Source organism: Talpa occidentalis, unplaced genomic scaffold (genome assembly GCF_014898055.3).
Source record: "Talpa occidentalis isolate TD23 unplaced genomic scaffold, MPIMG_talOcc4v2.1 talOcc4.13, whole genome shotgun sequence".
NCBI classification, from domain to species: Eukaryota; Metazoa; Chordata; class Mammalia; order Eulipotyphla; family Talpidae; genus Talpa; species Talpa occidentalis.
Window position 1 is genome coordinate 59700948 of NW_023601322.1, and position 12536 is coordinate 59713483.

A 12536-nucleotide genomic window follows, 5' to 3' on the forward strand; every position below is an offset into this window, starting at 1 on the left:
CGCGGGAGGATGAGAGCATTCACCAGAGCCAGAGCGGGGAGCAGAGCAGGCAGAGGGACCGAAGTACACTGCTGAGGGGAGCAGCGGGCGGCAGGAGAAGTCTGCGCGCCATGTGGGACCCTCCTCTGGTGGCCGGGGAGCAGCCGGGGATTGAACCGGCGCTGCAGAGGCTGCGGGCAGCCTCGCAACCCGGCGCTCAACCGCTGCGCCACCGGGGAGGCCCCCATTCAGAATTTTAATGGCAGGTAGGTCAATAATGATAATTTGCATCGAAGAGGAATAATACATTTTTCATGGTTTTCAACTCGCCATAGGGTTGCATGCAATGTTTAAGCAGATTCCTTGAAGTTCAGAACAGGCAGACCAACGAAATACACTGCTGAGGGGAGCAGCGGGCGCTACAGGAGAGGTCTGTGCACTATGTGGGACCCTCGCCAGTGGACGGGGATCGAACCAGCGCTTCTGAGGCTGCGGGCAGCTTCGCAGCCCAGCGCTCAACCGCTGCGCCACCAGGGGAGGCCCTGAAACACTATCTTATTGTGATTTTAAATTTTATTTCCCTGGTTATTAATAAAATGAGACCCTTATTCTAAGTCTATGGGCCATTTTTGTTTTTACCCACAAGGAGCATGTAAAAGTACTTCATTCCTTCCTACTGCCAAATAATATTTCACTATTTGGGTACAGCATATTTTATTTATCCCCTTATTATCTCATGGATATTTAAACTGTTTCCACTTTTTGACTATGATGTGTAATACTGATATGAACACTTGTGTAATGTTTTTGTGCGGGCATATATTTTCTATGGCGGCCGTTCCATGGGTCAACTTCTTATATTCATGATGGTGTATTTTGCAGCACAAAAGTTTTTAAATTTGATAAAGTCTACTTTATCTATTCTTTTGTTTTTGTGCTTTTTTTTTTTTTTTTTTGTTTATACATGCACTGGGTACAGTCAGAAGCGCGGGAGGGTGAGAGAATTCACCAGAGCCAGAGCAGGGAGCAGAGCAGGCAGAAGGACCGAAGTACACTGCTGAGGGGAGCAGCGGGAGGCAGGAGAGGTCTGCGCGCCATGTGGGACCCTCCTCTGGTGGCCGGGGAGCAGCCGGGGATCAAACCGGCGCCGCAGAGGCCGCGGGCAGCTTCGCAACCCAGCGCTCAACCGCTGCGCCACCGGGGAGGCCCTGTTTTTGTGCTTTTAGTGCCATATCCAAGAAGATTTTGCTAACTCAAGGGCATAAGGACTTACTCCTATACTTCTTCTATGAGTTTTATAGTTTTAGCTCTTACATTTCGGTCTTAGAATTAGATTCTCACTTTGATCAGGCTCTATGCTTTGCCTCCTCTTCTCCATGGTCCCTACTCATCAAGGCAAAAGCTCAGTCTCCAAGCATCAGCATAAACCATCCAGGGTAAATCTGGCACTGGCAGTCACCCTAGGATTTCTGCTTTTACTTTTGTTTTTCCCCCTCTACAGATTTTTTCCTTTCATGTCCGCATGTTATAAGAGTAATAAAATAAATTCATAGTGATTTGAGAGATTTCAAATATGAAGATAACTAATCTTTGTACTGGTTACTCCTGAAAACAAAATCCTCCCAGTGGTTTTACCTTGAAGCAAGTTGACATTGACATTAGTCCAAAAAATTGTCTATTTTTTCCCTACAATCTCTAGCAACAGAGATTCTATAACCTCCTCATGATAGATTGTCAAAAGGGCCATATTCTTTCCTCCTCTGGATTCACATCCTTGAAATATGCACTGCAGATATTTCCACAAAAGGTAAAGTTTATTTCTCCAATATCTTGAATCTGGGCTGACCAATTGACTTGTTCTGACCAATGGGACATTAACTCTGACACAAGCTGCTTAGTGAAGCTTGTTCCCTTGTGGCACTGGAAGTCTGAGACCAGGCAAATGAGCCCAAGCCAGCCTGCGGGAGGATGAAGAGCCAGATGGAGGCACTCAGCTCATCAGCCTGCCAGCCGCAGCCAGATGACCACCACCTCATCCTAATGAGGCCAGCAGAGAGTAGTGTGGGCAGCTCAGCCTACAACTGCCAGCCAACACAGAGACCCAGATGCTAAATAGAAGATTGTTTTAAGTCATTATATTTAGTAACTGATATACTCTTAAGAAGATAATTGCGTAGTCATAGGTCAGAAGCTCCTTATAACAGTTTTATTGTCCTTTTTTATTTTTTGCATAGAAGAACTGGGGTGCAGGCCAGAGATGCAGGGGCGGGGGGGGTGGTGAGAGGATTCACCAGAGACAGAGTGGGGAGCAGAACAGGTGGATTTACTGAAATACACTGCTGAGGGGAGCAGCGGGAGAAACTGGAAAGGTCTGCTGTGCCATGTGGGGCAGCTCCCTGGCCGGGATCTGATTGAACTCAGACCTTCACATTGGTAGTACTGAGACTTAACCCCTAGGCTACCAGAGAGGCTCCAGTTTTATTTGTCTTTACCCTTTGTCCTGTCTGGATTTCTGAGGATGTAAAAATGGTTACTCATTGAAATACTCTTGCATTAAAGGTGTTCGCAAGCCTCGATAGGAGATTTAAAGTACATCAGTTATAATATAATATAATATAATATATATCAGATATAATATATCTTCAGTGCATATAATATATCCTAAGTTATAACTTAGGGAATATAGTTATGTAATTTATTTGCTCAATGAAGCATCCAGTTTGATCCTGAAGAAAGAAGTCTGGGATTTTTCTCTACGGCAAGGGAAGTCAATCTCAGACACGTGAGACTGAGGTTGGCAGTGGTTACTAAAATAGAAATATTTGGGGGTTTCAATTGAACCTTAAATTCATTATACAGCAATGGTGTGAAGTGGCTGCCTACAAATTCAAGTCTGTGTCAGCCATATTAGCAGCATGGAGTATCGGCTGAGTTGCTGGACCTTGAGAACTGTGACCTGCTCTGGATGTCATGCTGTAAGAATGATAGTGACACATCAGGAAGGGATCAAGGAGGAAGATTCAAAGATGATGCTATAAATTGGAATCACTTCAGCAGAGGCCCAAGTTAAGATCCTGAGTATAGCTGGACATGGGGAAGACACAGCGACACCCACAGAGCAGCAACTGGGAAAAGTACACCGTGCTCACCCTGTCCATGAGAACAGAGAAATCGAGAACTGACAGGTGGAAGTAATGGGTCCTGCACTGAACTTTTTCTAAACCCACCAGGTACTCTACCTCAGGCAGGGTGCTCTGTGGAGCAAGGGCCTGGGAGAATAGCTTAGGTAGTAGAGCTAGAGTGGCATTTGTCAGGGATGCTGGGGCGGGGATACTGTCCTGGATGGGCCAGGGCTGTCCAGGCTCTTTTTGCTGAGACCCTCTTATTTCTGCTGCCAGGTATCCTGCTTCTGAGAAATTCTCAGCTCGGCTGGGTCTACAAGTCCCCTTAGCTGGGGTAAGGTGTCATAATTTGGGGTCACCCAGTACCCATCTGCTTCCAAAGTACAGACCTTATACTAAGATTAAGACTACTTCTCCCTTGTTAACCTTAACTTTGAGGATGGGCAACAGAAAAGGTGTCATTGTCACAGAATAGGTGCTCGTCTCAGAAACGTGCCGAAATAACAGCTAAAAGAGCTTGCTCTGTCATTTGCTCTCAAAGTGATGTAGGGGCAAAATCAGTAGTCTTCAGAAGCAAGTCATGCCCACACCGTTGCCTTGCCTGGCAGGTGAGTACGACTACTCTGAGGTCAGGCTTCCGTCTCCCCCATATCCCAACACTTCCCTCACCCGTATCTCCATCTTTAGTCGACACTGCTTAGGAGAATTCCATAAAGGGAAGACTCTTTAGGACTTTACCCATATCTCAACTGCTGGTGATTATTCTGCCCCCTCTGTGGTATGTCCTGGGGGTGACTTCATACGCAAGAATCTGAGAAGGGAGTCAGGGAATTGGACCTCCTACCTTGGCAGGTGAAGCATCTGATGTGGAAGTGGTTATTGTGGACACGCACCACTTCCCCTTTGCAGGTGTCTCCACACCGGTAGCACTGGATGACATTGGAGCTGCCCCGGGGATTGTATGGATTCTGCTGATAAGGAACTGTAGAAAGAAACAAAGAGATCACCATCCAGAAGCCCCTTCTGCTTAAAAAAGTTTGCTATAAATAATCTTAACTGGAAGAAAAAGCCAAGAGGGTGGAAATGATGAGAAAAGTACCTTCAAGACAACATCAAGCTGAGCTGCCAAGGAAAGGTGTCTTAGACAGCGAGAAGCATTGGGGTGTGAGCCCATGAGTCTCCATAAGGAGGCAGACTTAGGGTTGAGCAGGACCTTTGTCAAATTCACAAATGAAGAATAAAACAGGAAGTAGAATGCTTCAAGGCCCATGATCCACAAACACCATTTCTTGGGTGACATCTGGAGGCAAGCCAGGCCCTAAACTTGTCAAGGGAATATGGGTCTTGTAGTTGACATGTGGGTTTCAAAGAACTGCATGGCTGGCCTGCCTCCAGCTGGTCTTTTTGTTATGTTACACCCCCTCCCTGGCTCTCAGTCTTAAGGAGACAAATGTAGGTACTCTGGAGAGGAGGAGTTAAAGCTGCCTTTGAATAGTACTTTCCCTAACGTTGACAAAATGTCAAATTTGCATAATTAAGAAAAAAAAAAAAGCTGATGGAGGGTGTGAAGGTTTGGAGTGCGGTGGTCGGCATTTGATGATGTTTCCAAGCTCTCCCAGCCTATCCAGTTTCTTGTTCTCTTGCTTAGACTGCCTCATGGCTAATTGTCTAGAACTTCTTTCCTTGCAATACCTTGACCATTCTAAATCTGTTCTTCTGGTATCTAATAATAATATGGATCTACCTGGAATGAACAATCTCTGGGTTGAAAGGACTATTAGCAGCTGCCTGGTAAAACCTCATTATGTATAAGCTATTTTGATAACTTTGCCTTTGGGGGAAACAAATCTCTCTTGTAGGAAGCCCCTAGGGGCACCAGGGAGAGAATCATTCAATTCCTTAATTCTCACTCAAAGTTGAAAGAATAGTCCCAAACTTCTGCTCATATCCTAGTAGGAAAAGGCACCTGATTGAAGGGGAATTGGTGTCTATCATCTCTACATATAGATTTAATGGCTACATTCTGAATAAGCATATAATAGGTCAATTCAGACTTACAGAAACCTCACACTGCCCAAGAACTTAGAGAAATCTAGCTCAGGGGTCCTTGATTTAGCGTGGTAGTTCAGTCTCTTCACTAAAATTTGAATTCTGTATTCCAGGCAATAAAGAATTACACACAGTGATTTTCTTGGCAAAGAAACATGAATGGAAACTATGTGAGTCACTTCCAGTTGGAAGCCTTTAGACCCAGCATGTGACCTTCTATATTGCCTTCCTCAGCAACCAGCAATACCCCCAGAGGGTGTGCAGGATGCATGAACTTGGACCCCTGATTGAGGGAGGAGTCATGGAACAGAGCTTCCAGCTGGCTCACAAGAACATCTATTATGAAGAGGGGAAGTTTTTGCTATCATTACCTCTAAGACTTTTTGTTAATGCGGCATATCCTGACTGATACACCCGGGACCTAATACTTCTAATTAAATATAAAATTTGGTGTTAGATATATTATTCCATAGTTCTCTTCAGATTCTCAAAGATGATCTCTATAACTGACTCCATCTGCCCTTCTCCCTTTAAAGTCAAAGGACAAGAGAGAAGTATGCTCTGCAATGTCCACATCAGGCACCTGGATCTTCAGTGTGCTGACAGGTAGAGCTGGCTGCTTAGCCATGAGATGTAGCTTCCACCGACTCTGCTATCTGAGTCAGGAGAATATCTCTCACAGTGTTTCTCTCATGGAGTTCATGCCTCTTAACCAACTCTTTTATCTTTATCCTATCTTAAAGACAGTTAAATGAGTTAGAGTTAATTAAGTCATTAATTACCCATCAAGCTTTTCATAAAGTACATTAAATGCTCTACAAATATTCACTGATATCATAACACTCACATCCTTCTGACAACTCAGAGCAATCTCTGTGGGCTCCCTACCGCCTCCCTCCCACAAACGTCCATGAACATTCTTTTTGGTTCTATCTCCTTTCCATTTTCGTCTTTTTCTGGTTCCTACAAACTGCCCCCTGGACAATATTTCACTCTGCCCCCAATTTTTAAGGAAGATACAGACCCTGCTTCAGTGAGCACAGTGGAGATCTGCTATTGCCAAGGGAAATAAAACGGTGAGTCTGAAAAGAAAGTGGGGACAGTTCTTGAAATATAAAAATTCCTCAGAATTGCTGCAAATTTTCATCTACCTCTTACTGCTCAAGAAACAACTTTGATCATTAATGAGATTTGAATTTCTGGAGAAACAGAACCATGATGTGGTCTTCTTCAGTCACAACTCTGTCCTGAACCACCCAGATAAAAAGGCATAAACGCAGAGTGAGGGGATGGATGGAGAAAGCAGACTCTCTGCAGTAGAGGTACAGATGGGACCCCTGGCCCTAACTCCACTGCTTCCCCCGGGATGTGGTTGATGCTTTGGTTATGCTGAGTGTGGCAGGCGCTCCTCATGTCTAGTGTTTGTAAATAGTTCCCAAAGTAGAGATGCACACATTGTTGCTGCCAGTTCTTTCAGATTGCTGATGTAAACTGAGATTGTGCAAAGGGCAGTGGTGTAGCAAGATTTGAGCTTCTAGATGTGACAAGACATTTCTTTATACAGACAGAACCAACAGGAACTTGGGGGTCCAGCCACAATAAGATAGGCCATCTCTGCTGGTGCCCTGTAAGCCACCTCATTTCCGGTAAGACTTTGTATCCTCGATAATGAAACTAACAACTCATCTAACCTTATTCTCTGTGTGTACAAGTGTGTTTGGGCAAGGGGTGTTATATTTCTTCCTTCCAATCTATAACCCTCCTGCAACATTCTATTTTAGTGTTGATTTTCTGCTGGTTATTATTGCCAACTTTTTTTTTTAATCTTAGAAAGTATAGAATAATTTGTGCTTAAAAAGTATAAATCAGTCACATGATTTATAACATGTTTCTTATGGTCAAATGCCTTTGAATTCCAAATTGACTTGCACATGAATTCTTCATGGGAGGCACAACCTATCTGGAGAGCAGTCATAAGCTTCAAAGGACATTGGCTCTACTCACTGTGAAATAATCTGTGAAGCTACCAAATGTAGACAGATGGGTCATGTGATAGGTTTCTAAAATGCGTACAAGGCTTCTGGTGAACGCTATTTGGCCAATAAAGGACACCCAGGAGAAACATATCCAGTCACTGTCCATGAGTAGTCCAATAGGACTTGCTGAGATATAGAAATGATGTTCTCTGTTTGCTGTCAAATGTAATAATCACTAGCCATATGTTCTACTGGGCACTTGGAAGGTGCCCAGCATGCCTGAGGTACTGAATTTTTCATTTTATTTAATTTTAATGAACATAAATTTATAGTTAAATAGGCAAATATGGCTGGTGGCCACCATGTTGGATGCTGCAGCCTTTGTTTAAAAAAACGGACCACCCAGCATTGAGAATGGGGGGAAAGGAAATTATCCTGGTTCAGTCCTATTTCTATAAAAATAACATGTACAAATTCATTCAGGAATATCACTTCAGACTTAAGTTGTTCCTTTGAAAAGAGTTTTAAAAATGTATTTACCAATTACACACACCCATCCTGAATTTGATTTTGAAACAAAAGATTCCAAGTAGTGAAATAAGTTATGCTTTTTTAATCACAATTTTCCAAGCATTACAAGATTGAACACTCTTAACCTTTCCAAGAATAAAAGCAAAAAATCAGTTGGCCATGACTGTCTGGATAGTTTTTAAAGACAGTTGGTCAATATTTTTGCATTGGTCCGAAACATTAAAGCCTCTTTTACACACACACCAAGCCTCTAGAGTTCCGTAGGAAAATACAGCTCAATTCCACAAACTAAAATTGTAAGCGGAGCTCTTCCCCAATACCACAAACACAACTGAAGATTGTTGGAGTGAAACAACATACTGGCAGGGAGGAGCACGGGCTTCCTGGAGAATTAGGAGGAGCACGTGGGTTGAACACAGGAAGGAAACCAGCACGCAGTGCTCCACATGGCTTCCCTCCTCCCTGTTATTCTCACTGTTATAGAGCAACCCCGATATTAAAGGGGTTCCTGGCTGTGGGTCCTCACCCGCGCGCTTTAAAGGGACTTATGACACACACAAAAGGTTAATAAAAGGTTTATTTACAAGAGAAAAGGAAATAAGGAAAATGTACAACTCAGGGAGAAAATAAGGAAATAAAGTCTTTAATGCGTCCTACCCGATCCGCCGACCTGGAAACCCAAAGTCACTCTCAGAGCGGGCCGGACGCTGCGAGCTGGCGGAGAGCCAAAAATGGGGGCTCCCCAAAGCCCACGTGTCTGCCTTTTACATCCACCTGGCTGCTTAACCCCACCCTCGGGTCCCAGCCACCTTCCCTTTGGTGGTGATGGGATTTGGAGTTCCCAGTGTCTTTGGCTTTGACCTGGGGTGGGGGTGGAGTCCACAAAGCCTATATGGAATTAACTTTGGGACATCCTTTTCCCCCTAACATCACCTCCTGTGTTTCTCTCTCCTAGACGGTGCTGGAGGGTAAGATGGGTCCCAATTCCTTCTCTGCTGTTATTTAGTTCTATGACCTCGGGCAAACCATCTAATTTCTGTGGCTCAATCCCCTCCTCTGTCACAGAAGAGACTGAACAAAATGATTTCTGAAATTTCCCCCAGTGAAAAAATTTTAAAAATTATCCTAGTTCTGTATGTCACTTCTGGGCTGCCTGCTCTCCCCTTCGCCCTCTCCTCTCTGGCGACTGGCCCCATGCTTAAATTAGACTGCGCTGTTTGTTATCAGATTGATTAGTTTCTTTTGAAAAGCAGATCATGGCATGCTTCCTCTCTCATCAACACCACCACCTAAATTATATTCTCCTCACTGATGGGTGTCTGCACAATTTTTCTCCTCTGTGGAGGGTCACTTGACCTTGCAGATCAAAATGCTTCCACATTCTAATTGAGTCGTCTTTAACATAGTCAGTCTTTAAAAGGCAGAAGCACCTATGCTATCTTGGGTATAATTAAGAGAGTGACAAAATTGACTTGGAGACAGTATAACAACTGTGAATAATTGGCTGGAAGTGTAACAAAAACAGTGGAGCTTCTGTTTGAACAGTGAAACATCAAGTAGAGAATCAACCGGTTTAGCAATGAATTTGCAAGAGCCTGGGGCCCAAGAAAACATCCAGCAGAGCAGCTGTCACAGCTTCCCCAGGGCTTCAGTTAGAGCCCCCAAGTACCCAAGTGTGCTCACAGGTATGCACTAAATGCCACCGAGGAGACCCTAGTGTGGAGCCAGATTTTCTGGGGGACAAGTGGGTTGCCTGAGAGGCACAGCAGGGACCTTAGGTTTGAGCTTGGAGTCTGGAGTGGAATCAGGGCCTGAGGACTGATTGGGTTTCCTGTGGTGAGCCCACAGAGGCAGGCTCCCTGCGCTAAGCAGCTCAGGGCACAGAGGTTAAGGTGATAGACACGGGGTAAGGTGGGCTGGCTTTGGATCCCAGCCCTGACCCCCTGCTGGCTGCCTGACCTTGAGCACAAAGACTGCCCCCCCACCCCTCAGTGTGCTCATCTCTAGAACAGGAATCACTTTGGCTATTTGTGAGTATTCAGTGACTTAAATGGTATAAACATGCTTAGTCTACCGCTTGGCATGTTATTTGGGTATAATAAATTTAAGCAAGAATTAATATTAAAGGATCTCCAAAGTCACATATCCCTACTTCCAACTCAAAGCAGGGATTCTTTGTAAATTACTTCCTCCATCTTGCCATTCACTAAGCTTTGCTCCAACACCAGCAAAACCATCTGGGGACCAGTCTAGTTGGGCAGAGGTCTTCTGATTTCCTCTCCCTGCTAATGGCAGGCTGCAGCCCATCTGCCACCCGAAGCAACCTCTTCTTTCTGCCCCCTTTCCAAGCTTCCTTTGTTTATGGGTTTTTGTGGGCTGCAGAGGTGGGTGGCTGACATGCTTTTGACATATCCTGCAGAGGAATGTGTGAATTGGGTGTTTCCTGTTGTGGGAATGAGAGGCTATGATCTATGGTATCCTGGGGCGGTGTATTTTGGGCACATCTGCTGTTTCCAGGGGGACATGTGAGTGTGTTTGTTGTGTGCACTTACTTAGAATAAGTGAGTAATTTGTTTTCTGAAAACTTGGAGAGGGAGACACTTTTGGTAACCCCCAAAGGTCATGCATGGGTCATCTTATGTCACTACACCTACGGCCATCGTGGATAATGGGAACCAGACTTTCAGAGCAGAGAGGGACTGGAAGAGTGTCTGTCCACACACACTACAACTGCAGGCAATGTGGGCAAGGCCATGTCTGTTTTGTTCACCGCTCACCCTAATGCCAGGTAGTCAATAAGGGCTGGGCGAGTACTTGATGAATGAATAAAAGAATGAATGAATCTGGCCCAATGGTTTACTGCAGTGAAACAAAAGCTCAACCCAGAAGGGAGAAGGGATTCATCTGAGCTCACACGCCAACGTTTGAGGTGCCTGTCCTAGGATAATGGAAGAGAAGCAAGCCTAGAGAGTGGCTGGGCTGGGACAGGGAAAGTGGGGGAGAGCTCAGCAAAAATCAAGTTAGCATAAATCTGGAGTCATCCTGACATTTAGCATTACAGTAGGTAGGCTTGTTATAGGACAGGGAGAGGGGCAGCCCAAACCCCGCAAACCTGCCTATTCTAAATGGGTTCTGCCATCCGCCGCATCAACACAAAACATATGACACTTTAATGGGAAGGAACTTTAATAAAACTAGGAAACAATACAGGTAAGGCAAAGAGTCTAGTTTCTAAATGAAGCACCCAAAGTTACCCATCCCCTCGTGGGTAAAACTCCATCCATATGGGGTCGGCCCAGAGCAAGGCCCCAAAGCCTGCCACAAGTCTAAAACATCTTCCAGTGGGGACCCACAGAAAAGGGTCACAAACAACCGGACAAGCCCGGAAGGAAAAGAGCAAAATCAACATCCAAATAAAAGCTGCCATTGTCACCTCCCCATGGGTCTCACCCACATCTGTGTCACCCAGTCCACGACCAAAAGACAAGCGCAGTTTCTTCACATGTCTCTAGGCTCCATGCGCCTCCTTCAGGTCTCCTGGCTCCATCCTGCTTCCTTCCTCAGTCTCTTCTTGCAGCTTCTTCTCTCCCTGCTCAGCTCCACCCTTCCTTGGGTGGGGCAGGGAAGCTGGAACCTCCCCCTTTCCTGGGGACCACCCTGTTACAATCCCCCCTTTTAATTTTTATTCCACCATATCTATGGTGGCACAGATTTCATGGTGTAATTTTAGGAGACAGTCTTTTTTTTCAGGGTTCCAATGTGTGTAAGAGAAGCAACAATTAGTCAGCAGCATTGTCCATGAATGTCCAGTATGACAGTTTCATTACTTAAAAATAGTCCATTATCCAAGCCAAAAGAAAAAAAGTTGGAGCATTGGCTAAAACAAGATAGCAAATATATCAAAATCACAGGGAAAAAATGTTAAAATGGTTCAACTTATGCAAAAACGAATTCTCTCAACCTTGATCCCAAACTTTAACAGCATAGCAAAAATTTGCAAATTAAATTTACTTTTAAACCATTTTTCCTATTTTTGCATAAAATCACAGGGCAGAAAATAACTAACAGCAATTTTTAGCTGGCTTTGTTGAAATACTCCACACAGGATCAGAGCGAACCGGTGGCATCCAGTCGATGTAGGCTTCAGGTATAAAGTTGGTCTCATCAGACTCCACCTGGGCTTTCCTCTTCTCGAGGGTACCAGGGACTTTTCGTTGGCCGGTTGTCCAGTCCTGCCAATGGAGGCAAGTTTCCTCACCTTCTTTGGAGGTCTCTGGAACCCTACAAACAAGGCAAACAGGTTCTCCTCTTCTTGGTTCAGCTCTTTTTCAACTTTCTGGAAGAACTCCACACAAAGCCACACAATCAAACTCATGTCCAATTTTTTTGTTAAAACAGGCAAAATCCCTATGTAAGTTATGCAAAAACAGACTCTAAGATAAGTAGCAAAATTACTACCACTATTTGTATGCCGTGTTGGTATCAAGGGGAGAGAAAATGTGACAAGTTAGCTTTGCTGGAAAAAAAATTGCAACCTTTCTGCAGATCCTGGTTACTCAAAACAAAACAAAACAAAAACTACACGGATTCAGGACAGAATGCATAAAAAAATTTCCAGTATTATGTCAAAGAAACCTTAGTAAATGTCAGGTGTATTTCCAGGTCTATTCAGTCCTTTGTAGGAAAGTTTTTTACTCTCAACAGTTCCATTAATAGGAATCTGTTGAGACCTTTTCTCCCTATATTTCCAGAAACAATTTCTGTAGATGTGAAACAATTGAATTATACAATATTACAAGGTGACAATCACCATTGACAATTTACATACATACCAGATACTGAGAGGTTTTTTTTATACACATTTTAGAAAACTACTGTT

At 44.2% G+C, this 12536-nt stretch overlaps 1 protein-coding gene across 1 annotated transcript in view; it reads right to left on the reverse strand.

The window, feature by feature from the left end:
- The window catches only part of ABLIM3 (actin binding LIM protein family member 3), a 110071-nt gene that overhangs the window by 62037 nt on the left and 35498 nt on the right, over positions 1 to 12536 (reverse strand). Inside the window, exon 3 of the mRNA XM_037508983.2 lies at positions 3946 to 4083. Within this exon, the coding sequence (XP_037364880.1) occupies positions 3946 to 4083 (138 nt within the window). The remainder of the gene's footprint in view (positions 1 to 3945; positions 4084 to 12536) is intronic.